This window comes from Tachyglossus aculeatus, chromosome 8, assembly GCF_015852505.1.
Source record: "Tachyglossus aculeatus isolate mTacAcu1 chromosome 8, mTacAcu1.pri, whole genome shotgun sequence".
NCBI lineage: Eukaryota > Metazoa > Chordata > Mammalia > Monotremata > Tachyglossidae > Tachyglossus > Tachyglossus aculeatus.
The window spans coordinates 34320668-34344889 of record NC_052073.1 but is presented as its reverse complement, the minus strand read 5'-3'; the positions used below and the strand labels follow the sequence as shown (position 1 = coordinate 34344889).

The 24222-nt window shown below is 45.8% G+C and overlaps 2 protein-coding genes across 2 annotated transcripts; both read left to right on the top strand.

Annotated features, from left to right (window-relative positions):
* Positions 1–429: 429 nt before the first annotated feature.
* Positions 430–1418, top strand: LOC119931729 (vomeronasal type-1 receptor 43-like). The gene has a single exon (XM_038750601.1). It carries the CDS (start codon positions 430–432, stop codon positions 1369–1371), a length of 942 nt encoding a protein of 313 aa, XP_038606529.1. The 3' UTR covers positions 1372–1418.
* A 14219-nt stretch (positions 1419–15637) lies between these two features.
* Positions 15638–16579, top strand: LOC119931730 (vomeronasal type-1 receptor 90-like). Its single transcript, XM_038750602.1, has one exon. It carries the CDS (start codon positions 15638–15640, stop codon positions 16577–16579), a length of 942 nt encoding a protein of 313 aa, XP_038606530.1.
* The last annotated feature ends 7643 nt before the right edge of the window (positions 16580–24222 follow it).

The following is a 24222-nucleotide window of genomic DNA, read 5'->3' as shown; positions in this document are numbered from 1 at the left end:
TGTCTGACACTTTCCCTCTGACCACTTTGCGTGAGGTTAGCTGGAGTGAATGTGTCACCCTGGCACATCAGTGCAGACTGTAAGAAGGTTTAGGCCCAGTGGACCCGTGGAAAATCACTCTCTGCTGGGGGTAGGATAACAAGGCACCTGTTAAGAGGAAATTGAGCCCTACTCATTGGGTGGAGTTCTTTGAATTGACCAGTAAATATGTAGATTTCGATTTTCATAAAGCCTTTGACACTAATGGTTTACATACAAATGGATTGTGGCATTACTGAATAAACATGACCATTCCCTACCAATTTAACAGACATATTCACTTCTTTCTGGATCCTTTGCCAATTTTCTTTTCAGCTCCAGGAATGAACTGCCACAGTCTCTGGCCCATCCTTCCTCCAGTGTTGCTGCAGATATTTGTATCAAAAAGCAATGAGCATTGATGTGGCTCAGGAAGTCTGTTTCCTCTTCCAGTCTGGAGTAGGTATCATGGGGAACTCCCTTCTCAACATGTTTTACCTCTCCTCATTCCTCCTGGGTTCCAAACCAAAGCCCACAGACCTGGTCATCATTCACCTAGCTCTGGTCCACACCGTGATGCTTCTTACCAGGTGGATCACCAGAACAGCAGGAATATTGGGGCTGCGGCTCATACAGACCAATGCTGAGTGTGAGCTGTTTGCCTATGTCTGCCGCATCACCCGGGGCCTCTCCATCTGTACTACTTCTCTACTGAGCATGGTCCAGGCCATCACCATCAGTCCTACCACCTCCTACCTGTTCCAGCTTAAGATTCAGATCCCAAACTTCATCCTCCCGGTCTTAGCCATCTTGTGGATTCCGAACATGCTGATAAGCACCCAACTTTTGTACCAAGTGGTTGCTTCACATAATGCAACCACCACTGGGATCAATTGTTATGCTGTGCCCTCAAACACACTCCTCCAGAGGCTGATTGTCACCTTCATGGCTCTCCGTGACATCTTCTCTCTGGGGCTCATGAGCTGCTCCAGTGGCTTCATGGTCCTTCTTCTGCACCGACACAGGCTCCAGGTCCAGCATCTTCAGAGTACCGGCCAGGCTAGTAAAACATCACCAGAGAGACAAGCCACCAAAATCATTATGCTGCTTGTGAGCTGCTTTGTAGTCTTCTATTGTGGAGACTTTGTCCTTTCCCTGCTTCTAGGGACATCCATGAAGAATAATGTCATCCTCCTGAATGCAAGCACATTTGTGGTAAATGGATATGCCACTGTCAGCCCCTTTGTCTTGCTCACCTGTGACACCAGAGTCATCAAGTTCCTGGGTGATTTTCTGGGGAATAAGACCCGAAGGTCTTCTCAGACCATGCTGCTATCTGCCATCCCACTTTGAGATGGGAACCCAATGACAATCCTGTGTCTCAAGCAAGGAAGACCATGGAAGAGCAATATCACCATTAAACCAAAGACATTCCCAGCTGTAGTCATTCATTCATTTATTCAATCGTATTTATTGAGCGCTTACTGTGTGCAGAGCACTGTACTAAGCGCTTGGGAAGTACAAGTTTGCAACATATAGAGATGGTCCCTACCCAACAGCTGGCTCACAGTCTAGAAGGGGGAGACAGACAAGAAAACAAAACATATAAACCAAATAAAATAAATAGAATAAATATGTACAAGTAAAATAAATGGAGTAATAAATATGTACAAACATATATACATATATACAGGTGCTGTGGGGAGGGGAAGTAGATAAGGCGGAGGGGATGGAGGAGAGGGGGAGGAGGGGGAGAGCAAGGAGGGGGCTCAGTCTGGGAAGGCCTCCTGGAGGAGGTGAGCTCTCAGTAGGGCTTTGAAGGGAGGAAGAGAGCTAGCTTGGCGGATGTGCGGAAGGAGGGCATTCCAGGCCAGGGGGAGGATGTGGGCCAGGGGTCGATGGCGGGATGGATGAGAACGAGGCATGGTGAGGAGATTAGTGGCAGAGGAGCGGAGGGTGCTGGCTGGGCTGTAGAAGGAGAGAAGGGAGGTGAGGTAGGAGGGAGCGAGTTGATAGAGAGCCTTGAAGCCGAGGGTGAGGAGTTAGTCCCTGGAGATAATCCGAGTTTCATTAAAGTGTGAGGTTTTGCAGTACTGATAATTTCTATTGTAGACATCCCTCCTCTAAAAGCTTTCCCAGATTCCTCTCTACGGTCTCTCCACCTCCTATTTTGCTTTGCTAGATCTTTATGGAACGTTCGATGGCTGGATCTGTGCACAGCGCTTTCTATCTCCTCAGTTGTTCTTTGTCTGATTAGCAGCCTGGCCTAAAGGAAAGAACTAGGGGCTGGGAGTCAGTGGACCTGGACTCTAATCCCAGCTCTGCCACTTACATGATGTGTGACCCTAAGTAACTTTGCACTTCTGTGCCTCTGTTTCCTCCATCGTAAAATGGACATTTAACACCATTTCTCTCTCCTATTTATATTGTGACTTTCCTGTGATCAGAGACCGTGCCCAACCTGATTAAATTGTAGCTACCCAGCACGCAGAACAGTGTATGACTCAGAGGAAGCACTTAAAGATCATATCATTATCATCACCATATTATTATTATTACCATTATTATTGTAATGAGACCCATGGTGTAACCAGGATTTCAGACTCCCTCATTTCTCCTCACCCTTTGTCATCTTCCCCATTTTCCTCCCTTAAAGGAGGATACAGAGACAAAGAGTTTAACAAAGTTAGGAATAATAATAATAATGACAACAATAATTGTGGTATTTGTTAAGTGCCTACTATGTGCCAGGCACTATACTAAGCACTGGGGTGGATACAAGCAAATCGGGTAGGACACAGTCCCTGTTCCACCTCGGGCTCTCAGTGTCTTCATTCCCATCTTACGGATGAGGAGGCAACTGAGGTACAGAGAAGTTAAGTGACCTGCTCAAGGCCACACAGCAGACATATGGCAGAGTCAGGATAAGAACCCCTGAACTTCTGACTCCCAAGCCTGTGATCTACTCACTAAACCATACTGCTTCCCCTGGCATATGCAAACCTAAGAATCCCCATTTAGTACTAACCCCGTGAGAGTCCAGATGTGTCTTAATTCCCATTTTACGGATGAGGAGGTAACTGAGGTACAGAGAAGTTAAGTGGCTTGCTCAAGGCCACACAGCAGACATATGGCAGAGTCAGGATACGAACCCATGACCTTCTGAATCCCGAGCCTGTGCTCTACTCACTACAGAATACAGCTTCCCCATGGCATATCCACATCTAAGAATACCCATTTGGTACTAACCAACCCTGTGAGAGTCCAGGTGTAGAGGTAAATGCACTGTTTTCACCACTGCTCTTTGGCAGTATTACGGCCAATCCCATGAACATAAGCTGAGAGATTCATCATGCAGCCAAAAAACAGCTAAAAATTTCCAAGGGAAATGAGAAAAACCCAAATCTGATTTGGTATTTGTTAAGCACTTACTATGTGCAAAGCACTGTTCTAAGCATTGGGGGGATACAAGGTGATCAGGTTGTCTTAAGGGGGGCTCACAGTCTTAATCCCCATTTTACAGATGAGGTAACAGGCTCAGAGAAGTTAAGTGACTTGCCCAAAGTCACACAGCTGACCAGTAGCGAGCAGGGATTTGAACCCACGACCTCTGACTCCAAAGCTCTTTCCCCTGAGCCACTTTGCTTCTTCTTGGATCTGTACCCTTTCAGTACTTGATAGTCACCCAGTCCTCAGCCCCAGTCAATCAATCGATCAATCAATGGTTTTTAGTAAGCACTTACTATGTGCGGAGCATTGTACAAAGCACTTGGGAGAGTACAATGCCCACAGGACTTATATCCGTATTGTAATTTATTTTAATGTCTCTCCCAATCTAGACTGTAATTTCCTCATGGGCAGAGAATATGTCTTTCAAACTCTGTTGTATTGTACTCTCCCAAGCAGCATGGCTCAGTGGAAAGAGCCCGGGCTTGGGAGTGAGAGGTCATGGGTTCTAATCCTGGCTCTGCCACATGTCTGCTGTATGACCTTGGGCAAGTCACTTCACTTCTCTGAGCCTCAGTTACCTCATCTGTAAAATGGGGATTAAGACTGTGAGCCCCACGTGGGGCAACCTGATCACCTTGTATCCCCCCCAGCGCTTAGAACAGTGCTTTGCACATAGTAAGCACTTAACAAATGCCATCATTATTATCACTATTAATACGGTGCTCTGCACAAGGGAAGCCCTCAATGAGTACCACTGATTGATTGATTAATATTTCCAACACACTTCAAAATCTCAGACATGGAAACCAGGAATAAATAGGAAATCAGATGCACATCTCTGAAAAGCGGAAGGGAAAAAGCCATGGGATTTCAGAATTAAGGGGCCTTCATCTGGTTCCCTGTAAGCTCCCTCTAGACTGTAAACCGGTTGTAGGCAAGGAATGTGCCCATTATATTGTTATGTTGTAATCTTGCATCCATTTAGTGTAGTGCTCTGCACACAATGAGTGCTCAATAAAGTCACTGATTGACTGACTTCAGGGGATTTGAATCACTACAGCTGAGCTTCTCATTTACATCCAAAGAAAGTCTCTGTCCAAGGTTGGGAATGGGGGATGGAAGTGCTGAATCCCACCGGCCCCTGTTCTGTTCTCCTCTCCTCTGGGAGTGAAGTTCTCACCTCCTCAGACAGCTACCAAAGCATCAGAGCGCTCTGGATCCTCGGCTAAAATCTGTCACCCAATCCTATTCCTTTGACCTTCATAATATTCCTAAAATCGCTGTTTCCTCTCCTTCCAAACTGCTACCATGATGATCCAAGCATTTATCCTATTCCCCCTTGATACTCACATCTCTGACCTCTCTGCCTTCTGTCTTTCCCCACTCCAGTCTACACTGCATTCTGCTGCCTAATTCTTTTCTAATGATTAAAAGGGGTCATTCATTCACTCATGTATTGGGTCATATTTACTGAGTGCTTACTGTGCACAGAGCACTGCACTAAGCAGCTGGGTAATACAATACCGCAATAAACAGGCACATTCCCTGTCCACAATGAGCTTACAGTCTGGGGGAGGGGGGAAGAAATTAATTTAAACAAATAAATTATAGATATTTACATAGGTGCTGTGGGTCTGGGAGGGGAGGAGAACAAAGGTAGCAAGTCAGGGTGACAGAAGGGAAAGGGAGAAGAAGAAGGGGAGGCTTTGTCAGGGAAGCCCTCTTAGAGGAGACATGCCTTTGGTAAGGTTTTGAAGGGAGGCAGAGTAACTGTCTTTCAGATTTGAGAAGGGAGGGCATTCTAGGGCATAGGCTGGCTGGGGGCTAGGGGTTGGCAGAGAGACACATGAGACTGAGGCACAGTGAGGAAGCATCAGAGGAGTGATGTGTGAGGGCTGGATAGGAGAGTAGCAAGTTGAGGTGGGGGGGTAAAGTGATTGAGTACTATGAAGTCAATGGGGAGGAGTTTTTGTTTCATGTGGAGGTGGATGGGAAACTGCTAGAGGTAGTTCAGGACATGGGGAACATGTTCCGAAATTTTTTGTAGAAAAATGATCTGGGCAGCAGACTATAGCGTGGACTGGAATGGACAGAGACAAGAAGCTGGGTGGTCAGCAAGGAGGCTGATGCAGTAATCCCAATGGGATAGAATGAGTGATTGTATTAATGTGGTAGCAGTTTGGATGGAGAGGAAAGGGTGGATTTTATCGATGTTGGGAAGGTGGGACCGACAGAATTTAGTGATGGATTCAATATCTGGGTTGAATAATTATAATAATAATAATAATAATAATGACTTTTATTAAGCGCTTACTACGTGAAAATACTACTATTAATAACGATGATGACACTGTTCTAAGTGCCAGGGAGGTTAGGAGGACTTCCCAGGCTGAGCCCCCTCTTTCCTCTCACCCTCCTTCCCCTCTCCATCCTCCCCGCCTTACCTCCTTCCCTTCCCCACAGCACATATATATATATATATATATATGTATGTACATATTTATTACTCTATTTATTTTACTAGTACATATCTATTCTATTAATTTTATTTTGTTAATATGTTTTGTTTTTTCCTCTGTCTCCCCCTTCTAGACTGTGAGCCCACTGTTGGGTAGGGACCGTCTCTATATGTTGCCAACTTGTACTTCCCAAGCGCTTAGTACAGTGCTCTGCACATAGTAAGCGCTCAATAAATACGATTGATTGATTGATTAATTGATTGATTGAATGGAGAATAGAAGGGGATCCATATCTGAACTTTGAGGGGCACCCACAGTTAGGAGTAGGAAGCAGAGGAGAAGGTTATGAAGAAAACTGAGAATGAGTGGCCAGAGAGATAAGAGGAGAGCCAGGAGAAGGCAGAATCAGTGACTCCTCGGTAGGATAATGTTTCCAGGAGAAGAGGGTGGTCGACAATATCAGTGGCAGCTGAGAGGTTGAGAAGGATTAGGATGGAATAGAGGCCACTGGATTTGGCAAGAAGGAGATCATTGGTGACCTTTGAGAGTATGGTTTCTGCGGAGTAATGGGGATTCCTCAAGAACCTCCAGTGGTAACCCACCCACCACCGCATCACACAGAAATGCCTTACCATCAGCTTTAAAGCCCTCCTACTTTATTACTTACCTCACTGATTTGCTACTACAACCCAGCACACACACTTTTCTCCTCTATTGCCAATTTACTTACTGTACCTCAAAGAAATGTATCAATCAATTAATCAATGGCATTGATCAAGCAAGTAGTGAGTTCAGAATAATGTATTAAGCATCCGGAAGATACATTACTACAGAGTTGATAATAATAAGAATGATGATGATGGCATTTGTTAAGCGCTTACTATGTGCCAAGAACTGTTCTAAGCACTTGGAGGATACATGATAGTCAGGTTGTCCCACATGGGGCTCACAGTCTTAATCCCCATTTTACAGATGAGGTAACTGAGGCACAGAGAAGTGAAGTGGCTTGCCCAAAGTCACACAGCTGACAGGTGATGGAGCCGGGATTAGAACCCATGACCTCTGACTCCCAAGCCCGGGCTCTTTCCACTGAGCCACACTGCTTCTCTAAGAATATTTCTTGCCTGCAAGAAGCTTAGAATTTGGAGGAGGGGACAGACATTCATATAATTAAATTATGGATATGTACATAAGTGATGTGGGGCTGAGGGTGGAGTGAATATCAAATGCTTAAAAGGTACAGATCCAAATGTATAGACAACACAGAAGAAAGAGTGAGAAAGGGAAAGGGGGGGTTAAATCAGGGAAGGCCTCTTGGAGGAGATGGATTTTTAATAAGGTTTCGAATGGGCGGATGTGGAAAAGGGGTCGGTACACTGGGATACATGAGCACATTTGAAAGCCGTTTGTACTCAGGGCTTAGCACTGTCATTCCCATCCCCAAGCCTGGACAAACAGAGACTTTCTTTGGACCTAAATTAGAAGCTCAACTGCAGTGATTCAAACCCACTTTTAGAGGAATTCTTAGGACCTGGGTTAGAATCCAGGCTCTGCCCTGCTTCTGCTGGGTGACCTTAGGCAAGTCACTTAACTTCTTTGTGCCTCATTTACCTCATCTCTAAAATGGTGATTACTACTTTAAGTCCCATGTAGGTCATGTACTGTCTCCAATTTGTTTAGGTTGTAACTAACCCAACACTTAGTACAGTGCTTGGGACATGGGAAGTGCTTAACAAATCACATAAAAAAGAAGGAGAGGGAGTTTGGCCGGCCAAGGGCTCCTTTACCCTGAAATTTCCACTCTCCCTCCACTGCCAGGTTGTTGATGGGATTACCTGTTCTCCCTTATATTTAGACTATGGAGCAGGCTCCAGTTCCAACCAGATTAACTTGTATCTACTTGTATCCAGTGCCTAGAACAGTGCTTAATAATAATAATAATTTTGGTATTTGTTAAGTGCTTACTATGTGCCATGCACTGTTCCAAGCGCTCGGGGAGATACAAGGTAATCAGGTTGTCCCACATAGGGCTCACAGTCTTAATCCCCATTTTCCAGATGAGGGAACTGAGGCACAGAGAAGTGAAGTGACTTGCCCAAAGTCACACAGCTTATAAGTGTCAGAGTCAGGATTATAACCCATGACCTCTGACCTCCAAGCGCATGCTCTTTCCACTGAGCCATGCTGCTTCTCATATTTCTGCATGGTGGGGAAATATAGAATCAGATTCCCAGAGCTGCTGTTCCAACTGACTGCAAGTTTCCCAGTCAATCAACCAGTCAGTGGTATATATTGAGCACCTACTGCCTGCCTAGCAGTGTGGCCTAGTGGAAAGAGTCTGGTGACTGGGAGTCAGACCACTTGAGTTCTAATCCTCCTACTGCCATTTTCCTCTTCTGTGAACATGAGCAAATCACTTAATTCCTCTGTGCCTCCATTTCCACGTCTCCAAAATGAGTTTCGATACCTGTTATCCTTCCTAATTAGATTCTTAGCCCCATGGAAGGTAGAGGCTATGTCCCACCTAATGATCCTGCATCTCTCCAAATGTTGAATACATTGCCTGGCACTTAGTAAGAGTTTAACAAATGTCACAATTATCGATGTTATTGCTATTATTGTTATTTTTATCACTGAGGGGGTAGTCCAGAGATTGAGAAAAGAGTTTTGTCCCAGCTGCTTCTCGCTTGTTACTATGATGGGCTGACCCAAGTGATTTCTAGGCACTGGGGACAAGCCATCTCTTGCTTGCCCCTGACAATGTCAGGATCACTCTAGTGAAAAGAAAATCATTGGCCTGGAGGGAGAGGAGGACATGAAACCTTTCCTTATAAATGTCACCCTGGCCACCACAGAGGGGTGAGAATGACTGAGGTCCAGAATCAAAGTGCAGCATGGTGAGTGTCTCCTTCTTTTTTTAAAAATGGTATTTATTAAGTGCTTAATATGTGTCAGGTACTGTAATAATAATTATACTACTAATAATGGTATTTGTTAAGTACTTACTGTGTGCCAAGCACTGTTCTAATTGCTGGGGTAGATACAAGGTAAAGAGGTTGTCCCACATGGGGTTTACGATCTTAATCCCCATTTTACAGATGAGGTTACTGAAGCACAGAGAAGTTAAGTGGCTTGCCCAAGGTCTCAAAGCAGACAAGTGGCTGTACTATACATTAGGGTAGATAAAAGATAATCAGATTGGGTACAGTCCACATCGCACATAGGTCTCACAGTCTTAACCTCCGTTTTACAGATGAGGAAACTGGGGCACAGAGAAATGATGTGATTTGCTGACGATCACACAGCATATACAATGGCATTTGTTAAGCGCTTACTATGTGCAAAGCACTGTTCTAAGCACTGGGGGAAATACAAGGTAATCAGGTTGTCCCACATGGGGCTCACAGTCTTAATCACCATTTGACAGATGAGGTAACTGAGGCCCAGAGAAGGGAAGTCACTTGCCCCAAATCACACAGCTGACAAGTGGTGGAGTCGGGATTAGAATCCAGATCCTTCTGGCTTCCAGGGCCATGCTCTATCCACTAGACAATGCTGCTTCTCTCTAGGCCACCCTGATTATTGCTGACTCTATGGTCAGAACAGAGAGAAGATCATCTTTTTTGTAAGCCAGAGGGGCGTTGGAGACCTGGGCCAAGAGAGGACTGGTCAGCAGCATCAGAGGGAAAATGACTGTTAGAAGTGACTGTTCCCCCACACCCTGACCATGAGACACCCTCAGCCCCGTCACAAACGAGGTGAATTTCGCATCCTGCCTCAGTCTCCCTACTCATTAGCTATCGTAAAATAACTCCCTGCTGCTGGCCACATTCTGAGTCCCTTTCTCCATCCTATTCCTGCCTCCCAGCTGGATACTCAACATGGGGTTCTGCCTCCCAGATTTGGGGAGCTCTCAGCATAGGGTCAGCCCTGCTCCCTCAAGCCCCAAGTCCCCCATCTTTCAGCAGATCTCTTCCATTCATGGTAGGGTCACCCCTTTTCTCTCGTCTCCACAACCACCTCCTGGTCTTGGAGCTGCAGAGCTGTATCCACTGGAGCTGACACCAGGTTGGTCAGGGGAACAGGTTGGGACTTTTGGGCACGAGACTGGGTGTTCTGCTGAAATAAAAAAGATTTTTCCTACCTTTCTGTCTCTTGTCCCCTGAGAGGCAGGCAAACCTTCTCCCCATATTTCTCCAACACAGACAGTCTCATACACACACACAAACACACACAAGTTCTTAGGAACTTGGCAAACCAATTTAGGTTTCGTTCATCTCCCACCAGAAGCAAACTAGGTCGTGAACGGTTCACTGGAAAAACTCTTCCCAAATCTCCACAAGAATTATTTCATTTAAAAAATTTTTAAGACTTGCATTGAAGGCTTGTAGTTAGATTCAAACAATCTTACAGTCTGCTGTTTTATATAAGACAATCCATTTCTCCCTATTTACTTCTCTACTCTTTGCACTTTCCCCAGCAACATGTGAATATTCTCACATCTTCCTTTAATGCAGTTCCTCCCAAATCCGTGTAGTTTGCATTTGCTATTTAATCCTCATTTGATATGTTTAAATGTTCCCAATTCCTTCTGTCCATCTGCTCCTGCAAATTATAACGTCCTGAAGTCATAATGCCACCTCCCAAAAAAGACCTTTATTCCCCCCAAATACTTTGATTGTACTCAAAGAGGATTAAATGACATAAAGAAATTATTGACAATCTGGTCATAGCTAAGGTTTCTCATTCCACCTCTGCCCACCATCTTCTATTCCAGTGGTTTAATTTCCATATTTGCTGGAAACCTCATTCTGACCATGACCAATTTGATCATTTAATAATGCTATGTGGCAGGCAGGCCAAGTTTGGAAGTATTCTTTTTATCATTATAATAGCATGTGCAGAACAAAATTACACTCACCTCTGAACTGTAACAGGCAATACACAACTAATTAAAAGACAGGACTTCCTTTGCAAATGAACTCTAATTTTTGTTCTTTGATCTTGTATTGGTCAGTTAGTAGTATTTATTGAGCAGTTACTGTGTGTCCAGCAAGTGGTTGGGAGATTACAATATAACAACATAGCAGATATTCCCTTGTCCACAACAAGCTTACAGTCTGTAAGAGGAGACAGACATTAATATAAATGAATAGGTTACAGATATGTACATGCATGCTGTGGGGCTGGGAAGGAGTTGAACAAAGGGAGCAAGTCACGGTGACACAGAAGGGATGGAATTAAAGGGAAAGAAGGCTTTGTCAGGGAAGGTGTTTGGGAGATGATGTGCCTTCAATGTTGGATGTGAAGAGGAAGGGCATTCCAGGGCAGAGGCAGGATGGGGGAGTCAGAAGGTCATGGGTTCTAATCCTGGCTTTGCCACTTGTCTGCTGTGTGACTTTGGGCAAGTCACTTCTCTGTGCCTCAGTTCCCTCATCTGTAAAATGGGGATTAAGACTGTGAGCCCCACATGGGACAACCTGATTACCTTGTGTCTCCCCCAGTGCTTAGAACAGTGCTTGGCACATAGCAAGCGCTTAAATACCATTGAGAAACAGCGTGAATGGCTCAGTGGAAAGAGCACAGGCTTGGGAGTCAGAGGTCATGGGTCCTAATCCTGGCTCCTCCACTTCTCTGCTGTGTGACTTTGGCCAAGTCACTTAACTTCTCTTTGCCTTAGTTCCCTCATCTGTAAAATGGGGATTAAGACTGTGAGCCCCACGTGGGGCAACCTGATTGCCTTATATCTCCCCCACCACTTAGAAAAGTGCTTGGCACATAGTAAGCACTTAACACATATCATTATTATTATTATTATTATTCTCTGGGCCTTAATTACCTCATCTGTAAAATGGGGACTGTGACTGTGAGCCATTATGCGGGACAGGGACTGTGTCCAACCAGATTTGCTTGCATCCCCCCCAGCGTTTAGTACAGTGCTTGGCACATGGTAAATGATTAACAAATACCGCAATTGTCATGTTTATGAAGTCTTTACTGTTTGACATGCACTGTATTAAGCACTAGGATAGATACAAAATCATTTGTATGATTTTGTATGATTTTGTATGATTTTGTATCATTGTATGTTACAAGATCCAGGGGGATCCACGTCATCCCCCTGGCCTGGAATGTCCTCCCTCCCAACATCTGCCAAGCTAGCTCTCTTCCTCCCTTCAATGCCCGAGAGCTCACCTCCTCCAGGAGGCCTTCCCAGACTGAGCCCCCTCCTTCCTCTCCTCCTCGTCCCCTCTCCATCCCCCCGTCTTACCTCCTTCCCTTCTCCACAGCACCTGTATATATGTATATATGTTTGTACATGTTTATTACACTATTTATTTTACTTGTACATATCTATTCTATTTATTTTATTTTGTTAATATGTTTGGTTTTGTTCTCTGTCTCCCCCTTCTAGACTGTGAGCCCACTGTTGGGTAGGGACTGTCTCTATATGTTGCCAATGTCTACTTCCCAAGCGCTTAGTACAGTGTTCTGCACCCAGTAAATGCTCAATAAATACAATTGATTGATTGATTGATTAGTTCCGGCACAATGTCTGTCTTACATGGGGTTCACAGTTCAAGGGGGAGGAACTAAAGGTATTTAATCTCCATTTTACAGATGAGATAACTGAGGCACAGAGAAGTTAAGTGATGTGTCCAATGTCACACACCAAGCAAGTGGTGGAGCAAGATTACCACCCAGGTCCTCTGACTCTCAGGCCTAACCTCTTTCCACTAGCTCCTGTTGCTTTCCAGTGTGGATTCACTGCTTCTTTCAGGTTATTCCTCCATCCTAACCATTTAGCTCATGACCTTGTCCCAAGGTGAACTCGGGGTCCCCTTATAATAATAATTATGGTATTTGTTAAGTGCTTATTATGTGCCAAGCACTGTTCCAAGCGCTGGGGTTTTTTCAAGGTTATCAGGTTATATGAGGTGGGGCTCACATTTTAAGTCCCCATTTTCCAGATGAGGTCACTGAGGCACAGAGAAATTAAGTGACTTGCCCAAGGTCGCACAGCAGGCAAGTGGTAGAGCCGGCATTAGAACCCACATCCTCTTACCCTCAAGCCCGTGCTCTTCCCACCAAGCCATGCTGCTTTCAAATGTTATCTTGTGACTGCCCGAGTCAGCAAGGTGGAACTCAGAAGCGTGGGTAGGCTACGGCCCCCACAACCAAAACTGCTGGATCGACAGCCCAAGCCGGGAATTCAGAAGGTGTCCCTCGCCCCGGTGCCCATCAAATTAGATATGGAGGAGTTGGGAGGCTGGAGATTGGATACAATGAGACCGGAAGCTGGAATTGCCTAGGAGCACAGGTAATAAATCCCCGGGGCCTCTGACCTTCTGTGTAGCAGATCAACACTTGCAGCAGCTGACTGCGGGTCATCACTGCCCAGAGCATGGGATGCCCACTCTCCCTGCACAAAGTGAGGGGTCGTGGGATGGGTGAGTGTCTCACCGATCATGGGGCTGGAAGCTGGGCACTTCACCATGGGTGTGTAACGCCTAAATGGATTCCTCCCAAGTGGGAAGTGCTCTTGGATGGGAGCTAGCTGCCTCAACATGTGCAAACCAAGCAGAAGTGAATTCCTCCTGGAATGGGACCTAGGTGCTTTGTCACACGTGAGTAACATGTAATTATATTCCTCCTGATAGAGAAGCTCTAATATCATTAAATAGTCATATTCCTCCAGAAAGGGAGGTTCAATTCACTACGTCAAATATAATAAAATAATTCAATTCCCCCCTTGGAATCCAAATTGTGGATAAAACTCAGCCTTCTGTCCCTGGTCCTTTGTTCTCAGGTTACAGACTTATTACCTCATACCCCTCACTCACCTTCCAGACCCCTTTGCAACCCAAATATCCCAAACCTTATATCACAACAAGCATCCCCCAACCCTGCCCCAGAGCACATATGTTTATAACTGTAATTTATTTATTGATATGAATGTCTGTCTCCCCCTCTAGATTGTGAGCTCGTTGTGGGCGGGGATTGTGTCTGTTTATTGTTATAAAGTACTCTGCCAAGAGCTTAGTACCATGCTGTGCACACAGCAAGTGCTCAATAAATACGATTCAATGAATGAATGTTCATTAGGAATGGTATTTGTACACTAAGTTCTGGCAGGAAGCAGCATGGCCTATTTGCCTAATAGAAGGAGGATGATCCTGGGAGTCATAGTCAGGATGATCCTGGGAGTCAGTTCTAAACCCAGCTTCATCACTTAGTGCTATGTGACCCTGGTCAAGTCACTTAATATCTCTGTGGCTCAGTATCCCCATCTGCAAAATGGGGATTTAATACCTGTTTTCTCTCCTACTTAGACCTGCGAGTCTCATGTGAGATCTGATTATCTTCTGCCTACCCTAGTGCTTAGCAGAGTGCTTGACACAGAGTAAGACCTTAACAAATACCTCAATTCATTCATTCATTCAATCGCATTTATTAAGTGCTTACTGTGTGCAGAGCACTGTACTAAGAGCTTGCGAAGTACAAGGTGGGAACATATAGAGACGGTCCCTACCCAACAGTGGGCTCAATTGTTACTATTATTATTATTATTAGGCTAGAGTAAATTCAAGACAGGTTACACACATACCTCACAATCTAAATTGGGATAGATCACAATGTAGGGCAAATTGAAATAATCTTAAACAAATGAATTGGCCAATAATAAATAATTCCTATAGAAAATTCCTTGGCCTTTCCTCACCATCATCAAGAGTATTTCTTGAGTGCTTACTATGTGCAGACACTGTACTAAGCACTTGGGAGAGTATATTACAAGAGAGTTGACGGGCACATTCCCTGCTCACAATGAGCTTATATCTCACGCATTTCCCTTCCCCGGGACTCTACTTATCCTGTATGCATCGGGCTGTATGGTTCCTTATCCCTCAAGCCTCTCAAGGACTCCCAGGTCTCAGGTCCATCCTCTCCTGATTCTTCTGTCAAGATTTTCTGAGACCAGGGCAAAAGGCCTTCCGGTCCACATGATCATTTTCCTGCCCCTCAGATAGTTTCCTGAATCCTCAGGGATTTTAACCTCTTAAACGCTTCTCATATCCCTTGTCTCCCCAGGATTGTTCAGTCCCATCTCTTACTCAAAATGCTTGAGGGGCATCCCAATTAATTAGCCTATTCCACTTTTTGCAGTCTTCACGAGATGGCCGCTATCATCTTACTGAGTTACCCCTTACCTCTTACTCAATTCAATTACCTGTCCCTCAGGGAGGAGGTCATCTGGAGTGAGCTACTACTGGCTCTAGCAATGTCTGACACTTTCCCTCTGACCACTTTGCGTGAGGTTAGCTGGAGTGAATGTGTCACCCTGGCACATCAGTGCAGTCTGTAAGAAGGTTTAGGCCCAGTGGGCCGATGGAAAATCACTCTCTGCTGGGGGTAGGATAACAAGGCACCTGTTAAGAGGAAATTGTGCCCTACTCATTGGATGGAGTTCTTTGAACTGACCAGTAAATACGTAGATTTAGATTTTCATAAAGCCTTTGACACTAATGGTTTACATACAAATGGATTGTGGCATTACTGAATAAACATGACCATTCCCTACCAATTTGACTGACATACTCAATTCTTTCTGGATCCTTTGCCAATTTTCTTTTCAGCTCCAGGAATGAACTGCCACAGTCTCTGGCCCATCCTTCCTCCAGTGTTGCTGCAGATATTTGTATCAAAAAGCAATGAGCACTGATATGGCTCAGGAAGTCTGTTTCCTCTCCCAGACTGGAATAGGTATCATGGGGAACTCCCTTCTCAACATGCTTTACCTCTCCTCGTTCCTCCTGGGTTCCAAGCCAAAGCCCACAGACCTGGTCATCGTTCACCTAGCTCTGGTCCACACCGTGATGCTTCTTACCAGGTGGATCACCAGAACAGCAGGAATATTGGGGCTGCGGGTTGTACGGACCGATGTTGAATGTAAGCTGTTTGCCTATGTCTACCGCATCACCCGGGGCCTCTCCATCTGTACTACTTCTCTACTGAGCATGGTCCAGGCCATCACCATCAGTCCTACCACCTCCTACTTCTTCAAGTTCAAAGTTCAGATTCCAAACTTCATCCTCCCGGTCTTAGCCATCTTGTGGATTCCAAACATGCTGCTTTGCACCAACCTTTTGTACCACGTGGTTGCTTCACAAAATGCAACCACCATTGAGAGCAATTGTTATGTTGTGCCCTCAAATACACTCCTCCAGAGGCTGATTGTCATCCTCATGGCTCTCCGTGACATCTTCTCTCTGGGGCTCATGAGCTGCTCCAGTGGCTTCATGGTCCTTCTTCTGCACCGACACAGGCTCCAGGTCCAGCATCTTCACAGTACCGGCCAAGCCCCTGAAACATCACCAGAGAGACGAGCCACCAAAATCATTATGCTGCTTGTGAGCTGCTTTGTAGTCTTCTACTGTGGAGACTTTGTCCTTTCCCTGCTTCTAGGGACATCCATGAAGAATAATGTCATCCTCCTGAATGCAAGCATGTTTGTGGTAAATGGATATGCCACTGTCAGCCCCTTTGTCTTGCTCACCTGTGACACCAGAGTCATCAAGTTCCTGGGTGATTTTCTGGGGAATAAGACCCGAAGGTCTTCTCAGACCATGCCGCTATCTGCCATCCTACTTTGAGATGGGAACCCAGTGACGATCCTGTGTCTCAAGCAAGGAAGTCTATGGAAGAGCAACATCACCATTAAACCAAGGACATTCCTAGCTGTAGTAATTCATTCATTCATTCAATCATATTTATTGAGTGCTTACTGTGTGCAGATCAGTGTACTAAGCGCTTGGGAAGTACAAGTCTGTAACGTATAGAGACGGTCCCTACCCAACAGCTGGCTCACAGTCTAGAAGGGGGAGGCAGACAACAAAACTAAACATATAAACCAAATAAAATAAATAGAACAAATATGTACAAGTAAAATAGACTAATAAATATGTACAAAAATATATACAGGTGCTGTGGGGAGGGGAAGTAGATAAGATGGAGGGGATGGAGGGGAGGGGGAGGACGGGGAGAGCAAGGAGAGTGCTCAGTCTGGGAAGGCCTCCTGGAGGAGGTGAGCTCTCAGTAGGGCTTTGAAGGGAGGAAGAGAGCTAGCTTGGCGGATGTGCGGAAGGAGGACATTCCAGGCCAGGGGGAGGACGTGGGCCAGGGGTCGACGGCGGGTCAGGCGATAACGAGGTACAGTGAGGAGGTTAGCGGCAGGGGAGCGGAGGGTGCGGGCTGGGCTGTAGAAGGATGGAAGAGAGGTGAGGTAAGAGGGGGCGAGTTGATGGAGCGCCTCGAAGCCGATGGTGAGGACTAAGTCCCTGGAGATAATCAGTGTTTCATTAAAGTGTGAGGGTTTGCAGTACTGATAATTTCTATTGTAGACATCCCTCCTCTAAAAGCTTTCCCAGACTCCTGGCTACAGTCCCTCCATCACCTGTTTTGCTTTGCCAGATCTTTATGTAATGTTCGATGGCTGGATCTGTGCACAGCACTTTCTATCTCCTCAGTTGTTCTTTGTCTGGATAGCAGCCTGGCCTAATGGAAAGAACAAGGGGCTGGGACTCAGTGGACCTGGACTCTAATCCCAGCTCTGCCACTTACATGATGTGTGACCCTAAGTAACTTAGCACTTCTGTGCCTCTGTTTCCTCCATTGTAAAATGGACATTTAACACCATTTCTCTCTCCTACTTATATTGTGAGTTGATAGTACATCTAGGGATATAGGGATATACTATTATATACACTATATATGCTGTACTATACATAGTATATCCCTATTGAAGAGATGTATGCGTGTTCCGTGTGGGTTGGTGTATGGAGATTTTAAAAGAGAGAGAATATGTCCCTATTTCTTCAGGAGATAATGAGGTAGAATTGCACAAAGTAATGCACTTCCACCCAAATTGAAGATCCACAGAAGTGTAGCCAAGTCCAAACTTCCCTAAAGTCATGGCACATGGTCCTTCCATAAATGACTCCTGTGACTCCTTCAGCAGTTCTTTTGGTATAATGTCTGAATCAAACTCAACATCAATATCAGCAAGAAGTCTGGCCTAGTAGAAAGAGCTTGAGCCTGGGAATAGAGGACCTGGGTTCTAATTATGACTCTTCCACTTATCTGCCGTGTGACCTTAGGTAGGTCACTTAACTTTTCGATACCTCAGCTACCTCACCCATAAAAAGTGGGTTAAAGCTGTGAGTCCCTTTATTATATGGCTGTGTCCTGCCTGATGATCTTGTACCTACCCCACTGATTAGTACAGTGCCTGGCATACAAGAAGCATCTAATGAATACTATTTTTTTTAATGTAGCAATAAGTGATCACAAACACCAAAGGCATTCAACTTTAATATATTCATATATATCATCCATAGTCACATGCACACACATCAAGGCTGTTTTTCCATCCAAAAATGATACGTCCATGGTTAATGATGTCTATGAGAGTGAGTCTTATTGAGCGTTAAACTCTTGTACGTTTGCCCAGTATGTACTTGAAAATATGGTAGTTCATTGTTTCTGGTCCTTGATCATTTGGGGTGAATGATGTTGGGATCCCAAACATTATGATGGGAAAGGAATATCCTATCTTCTGCAGAACAAGACCTTAAGTTATTTCTGCAGTAGTGGTGATGGTTCATGTTGGACCATCTGTTGGGAATAAAGCCGGAATAAAATTGATGGACTGGAATTGAGGACTATTAATTCAAACCTGAAGCCAAAAGATGGAAATTTAAAATCTCCTCTCTCTGATATTAGCTTTCATTTCCCCTACTCCCTCTCCCACCTATGAGGCTTATGCACTTGGATCTGTACTCTTTAAGCACTTGATATTCACCCCACCCTCAGCCCCAATCAATCAGTTAATCAATGATATTTAATGAGCACTTATTATGTGTAGAGCACTGTATGACATGCTTGGGAGAGTACAATGCCCACAGGGCTTACCGTGTGCAAAGCACTGTTCTAAGCACTGGGGAGGTTACAAGGTAATCAGGTTGTCCCACGGGGGGCTCCCAGTCTTCATCCCGATTTTACAGATAAGGGAACTGAGGCCCAGAGAATAATGCTCTCTCCCCCCCTCTCCAGGCTCGCATCTCCTCCTGCCTTCAGGACATCTCCATCTGGATGTCTGCCCGCCACCTAAAGCTCAACATGTCCAAGACTGAACTCCTTGTCTTCCCTCCCAAACCCTGCCCTCTCCCTGACTTTCCCATCTCTGTTGACGGCACTACCATCCTTCCCGTCTCACAAGCCCGCAACCTTGGTGTCATCCTCGACTCCGCTCTCTCGTTCACCCCTCACATCCAAGCCGTCACCAAAACCTGCCGGTCTCAGCTCCGCAACATTGCCAAGATCCGCCCTTTCCTCTCCATCCACACCGCTACCCTTCTCGTTCAAGCTCTCATCCTATCCCGTCTGGACTACTGCATCAGCCTTCTCTCTGATCTCCCATCCTCGTGTCTCTCCCCACTTCAATCCAGACTTCTTGCTGCTGCCCGGATTGTCTTTGTCCAGAAACGCTCTGGGCATGTTACTCCCCTCCTCAAAAATCTCCAGTGGCTACCAATCAATCTGCGCATCAGGCAGAAACTCCTCACCCTGGGCTTCAAGGCTCTCCATCACCTCGCCCCCTCCTACCTCACCTCCCTTCTCTCCTTCTACAGCCCACCCCGCACCCTCCTCTCCTCTGCCGCCAATCTCCTCACCGTACCTCGTTCAAGCCTGTCCCGCCATCGATCCCCGGCCCACGTCATCCCGCGTGCCTGGAATGCCCTCCCTCTGCCCATCCGCCACGCTAGCTCTCTTCCTCCCTTCAAGGCCCTACTGAGAGCTCACCTCCTCCAGGAGGCCTTCCCAGACTGAGCCCCTTCCTTCCTCTCCCCCTCGTCCCCCTCTCCATCCCCCCCATCTTACCTCCTTCCCTTTCCCACAGCACCTGTGTCTGTGTATATGTTTGTAGATATTTGTTACGCTATTTATTTATTTATCTTACTTGTACATATCTATTCTATTTATTTTATTTTGTTAGTATGTTTGGTTTTGTTCTCTGTCTCCTGCTTTTAGACTGTGAGCCCACTGTTGGGTAGGGACTGTCTCTATAGCCACTGGAGCCAACTTGTACTTCCCAAGCGCTTAGTACAGTGCTCTGCACACAGTAAGCGCTCAATAAATAAGATTGATTGATTTATTCTAGACTGTGAGCCCGCTTGTTGGGTAGGGACTGTCTCTATATGTTGCCAACTTGTACTTCCCAAGCGCTTAGTACCAGTGCTTCTGCACACAGTAAGCGCTCAATAAATACAATTGATTGATTGATTCAAATAGAATTATAGCTATATGCACAGCATTAACAAAATAAATAGAATAGTAAATATGTACAAGTAAAATAGAGCAATAAATCTGTACAAACATATATACAGGTGCTGTGGGGAGGGGAAGGAGGTAGGGTGGGGGGGATAGGGAGGAGGAGAGGAAAAAGCAGAACAGTGGTCTGCACACAGTAAGCACTCAATGAATACCATCGATTGATTAATATTTCACAGGACTACTTGAGGTAAAAAAAAGTCTTAGAACATGGAAACCAGGAATAAAGGGGGAATTAGATGCACATCTCTGAAAACCAGGAGATAAAAAAGACAATGAGATTTCAGAATAAAGAGGCCTTTTGCCAGCCAAGCTCCCAGTAAGCTCCTTTAAGCTTGTTGCAGTCTGGGAATGTGTCTGTTATATTGTTATGCTGTACTCTACCAAGTGCTTAGAACAGAGCGCTGCACACAGTGAGTGCTCAATAAATACGATTGATGGCTGACTGACCGACTCGGGGGATTTGAATCACCGCAGCCAAACTTCACATTTAGGTCCCAAGAAACTCACTGTTTATCCAAGGTTGGGGATGGGGGAAGGAAGTGCTGAACGCCATCGGCCCGTGTTCCCCTTTCCTCTAGGAGTCAAGTACCCATCTTTCCAGTCAGCTACCAAAGCATCAGAGTGCTTCTAGATCCTCGGCCACAGTCTGTCACCAAATCCCATCGCTTTGACCTTCATAACATGGCTAAAATCCACCACTTCCTCTCTACACAAAGGGCTACCATGATGATTCAAGCATTTATCTTATCCCCACTCCCCTTGCTGAAATCCTCTCCGACCTCTCTGCCTCTCTCCTCATTCTAATCTATACTACACTCATCTGCCTGAATCATTTTTCATTCATTCATTCAATCATAGTCATTGAGCCCTGACTGTGTGCAGAGCACTATACTAAGCATTTGGGGAGTACAATACAGCAATAAACAGACACACGAGCTTACAGTCTAGACGGGGGAGACAGACATTAATATAAATTACAGATATATACAGTAGGTGTTGTGGGGCTGGGAGAGGGGAAAAAAGAAAGGGAGAAAGTCAGGGCTACACAGAAGGGAGAAGGAGAAGAGGAAAGGCAGCCTGGTCTGCCAAAATTGGAGCCTTCCTCGACTCCCAGGGAACTGGGCAACTAGCAAACGGGACTCTCACTGGACAGGACACTCTGGTTCTGGGCTTCAACTGGGGCAAGTTCCTGATGGAGCACAGTTACAAAGCCGCTCCGGTCAGCTGCTTCAAAAACATCCTGCTGTTTGAGCAATGGGAGGATGTGGTGAAAGGGATGAAGGTAGAGGCGCTGAACAATGACGGGGTCCTGCCCAGCCGGGTGTACTGGATCGCCTCTGTCACCCAGACTGCAGGGTACTGGCTCCTGCTGCGATACGAAGGCTTCGAGAATGATGCCAGCCACGACTTCTGGTGTAACCTGGGCACCGTGGACATCCACCCCATAGGCTGGTGTGCCATCAACAGCAAGATCCTGGTGCCTCCTCAGACCATCCATGCCAAATACACGGACTGGAGGACCTACCTCAAAAATCTCCAGTGGCTACCAGTCAACCTACGCATCAGGCAAAAACTCCTCACTCTCAGCTTCAAGGCTCTCCTTCACCTCGCCCCCTCCTACCTCACCTCCCTTCTTTCCTTCTCCAGCCCAGCCCACACCCTCCACTCCTCTGCTGCTAACCTCCTCACTGTGCCTCGTTCTCGCCCGTCCCGCCGTCGACCCCCGGCCCACGTCCTCCCCCTGGCCCGGAATGCCCTCCCTCTGCCCGTCCGCCAAGCTAGCTCTCTTCCTCCCTTCAAAGCCCACTGAGAGCTCACCTTCTCCAGGAGGCCTTACCACACTGAGCCCCCTCCTTCCTCTTCCCCTCCCCATTTCCCCTGCCCTACCTCCTTCTCCTCCCCACACCACCTGTATATATGTCTGTATAGACTTATTACTCTATCTTACTTGTACATATTTACTATTCTAATTATTTTATTTTGTTAATATGTTTTGTTTTGTTGTCTGTCTCCCCCTTCTAGACTGTGAGCCCGTTGTTGGGTAGGGACCGCCTGTATACTGTCAGCTGTGTGACTTTGGACAAGTCACTTAACTTCTCTATGCCTCAGTTACCTCATCTGTAAAATGGGGATGAAGACTGTGAGCCCCACGTGGGACAACGTAATCAACTTGTATCCTCCCCAGCGCTTAGAACTGTGCTTTGCACATAGCAAGCGCTTAATAAATGCTATTATTATTATTATTATTATTATTGGATGTTGCCAACCTCCCCCCCTCCTCCCCCTCTCCATCCCCCCGCTTTACCTCCTTCCCTTCTCCACAGCACCTGTAAATATGTTTGTACGTATTTATTACTCTATTTATTTATTTATTTTACTTGTACATATTTATTCTATTTATTTTATTCTGTTAATATGGTTTGTTTTGTTCTCTGTCTCCCCCTTCTAGACTGTGAGCCCACTGGTGGGTAGGGACCGTCTCTTTATGTTGCCAACTTGTACTTCCCGAGCGCTTAGTACAGTGCTGTGCACACAGTGAGCACTCAGTAAATACGATTGAATGAATGAACCTGTACTTCCCAAGTGCTTAGTACAGTGCTCCGTACACAGTAAGCGCTCAATAAATTCGATTGATTGAATGAATGAATGAATGAAAAGCGCTTGGTGGGGTCCAGGACCATCCGGGTGGATTTCCATATCAAGGCCTTCATCACAGTAAGCGCTCAATAAATACGATTGAATGAATGAATAAATGAATGAATGAATGAAAGGCCTCCCTCTCCCCACCGACCCACCGCAGGACTTGAGACGGGCTCCCTCTGCTGGCACTTGTTGGAATAGCCCTCTAGCTGCCATCCAATAATCCCCAATTTGAGTGATTCAGTGATCGTTAATATGTTTTGTTTTGTTTTGTTCTCTGTCTCCCCCTTCTAGACTGTGAGCCCACTGTTGGGTAGGGACTGTCTCTATATGTTGCCAACTTGTAGTTCCCAAGCGCTTAGTACAGTGCTCTACACACAGTAAGTGCTCAATTCATACTATTGATTGATTGAATGAATGAATGAATGAATGAATGAATGAATGAAAAGCTCTTGGTGGGGTCCAGGACCATACCGCTGATTTCCATATTAAGTCCTTCATCACAGTAAGTGTTCAATAAATACGATTGAATGAATGAATAAATGAATGAATGAATGCATGAAAGGCCTCTCTCTCCCCACCGACTCATCATAGGACTTGAGACGGGCTCCCTCTGCTGGCCCCTGTTGGAATAGCCCTCTAGCTGCCATCCAATAAGCCTCAATTTCAGTGATTCAGGATCCCATCTGAGAAACGCTCAGAGGGGTCCCGCCGTCCACCCCCGGTCCACGTCCTCCCCCTGGCCCGGAATGCCCTCCCTCCACACATCTTCCAAGCTAGCTCTTTTCCTCCCTTCAAAGCCCTACTGAGAGCTCACCCCCTCCAGGAGGCCTTCCCAGCCCCCCTTATCCTCTCCCCCTCCCCACCCACCCCGCCCTACCTCCTTCCCTTCCCCACAGCACCTGTATATATGTTTGTACAGATTTATTACTCTATTTATTGTACTTGTCCGTATTTACTATTCTATTCATTTTGTTAATGATGTGCATCTAGCTTTACTTCTATTTATTCTGATGACTTGACACCTGTCCACATGTTTTGTTTTGTTGTCTGTCTCCCCCTTCTAGACTGTGAGCCTGTTGACTGTGAGACGGTAGGGACCGTCTCTGTGTGTTGCCAACTTGTACTTCCCAAGCGCTTAGTACAGTGCTCTGCACACAGTAAGTGCTCAATAAATACGATTCAATGACTAAATGAATGAAAGGGGGGCTTAGACAGGGAAGGCCTCTTAGAGGAAATATGCCTTCAATACGGCTTCAAAGGG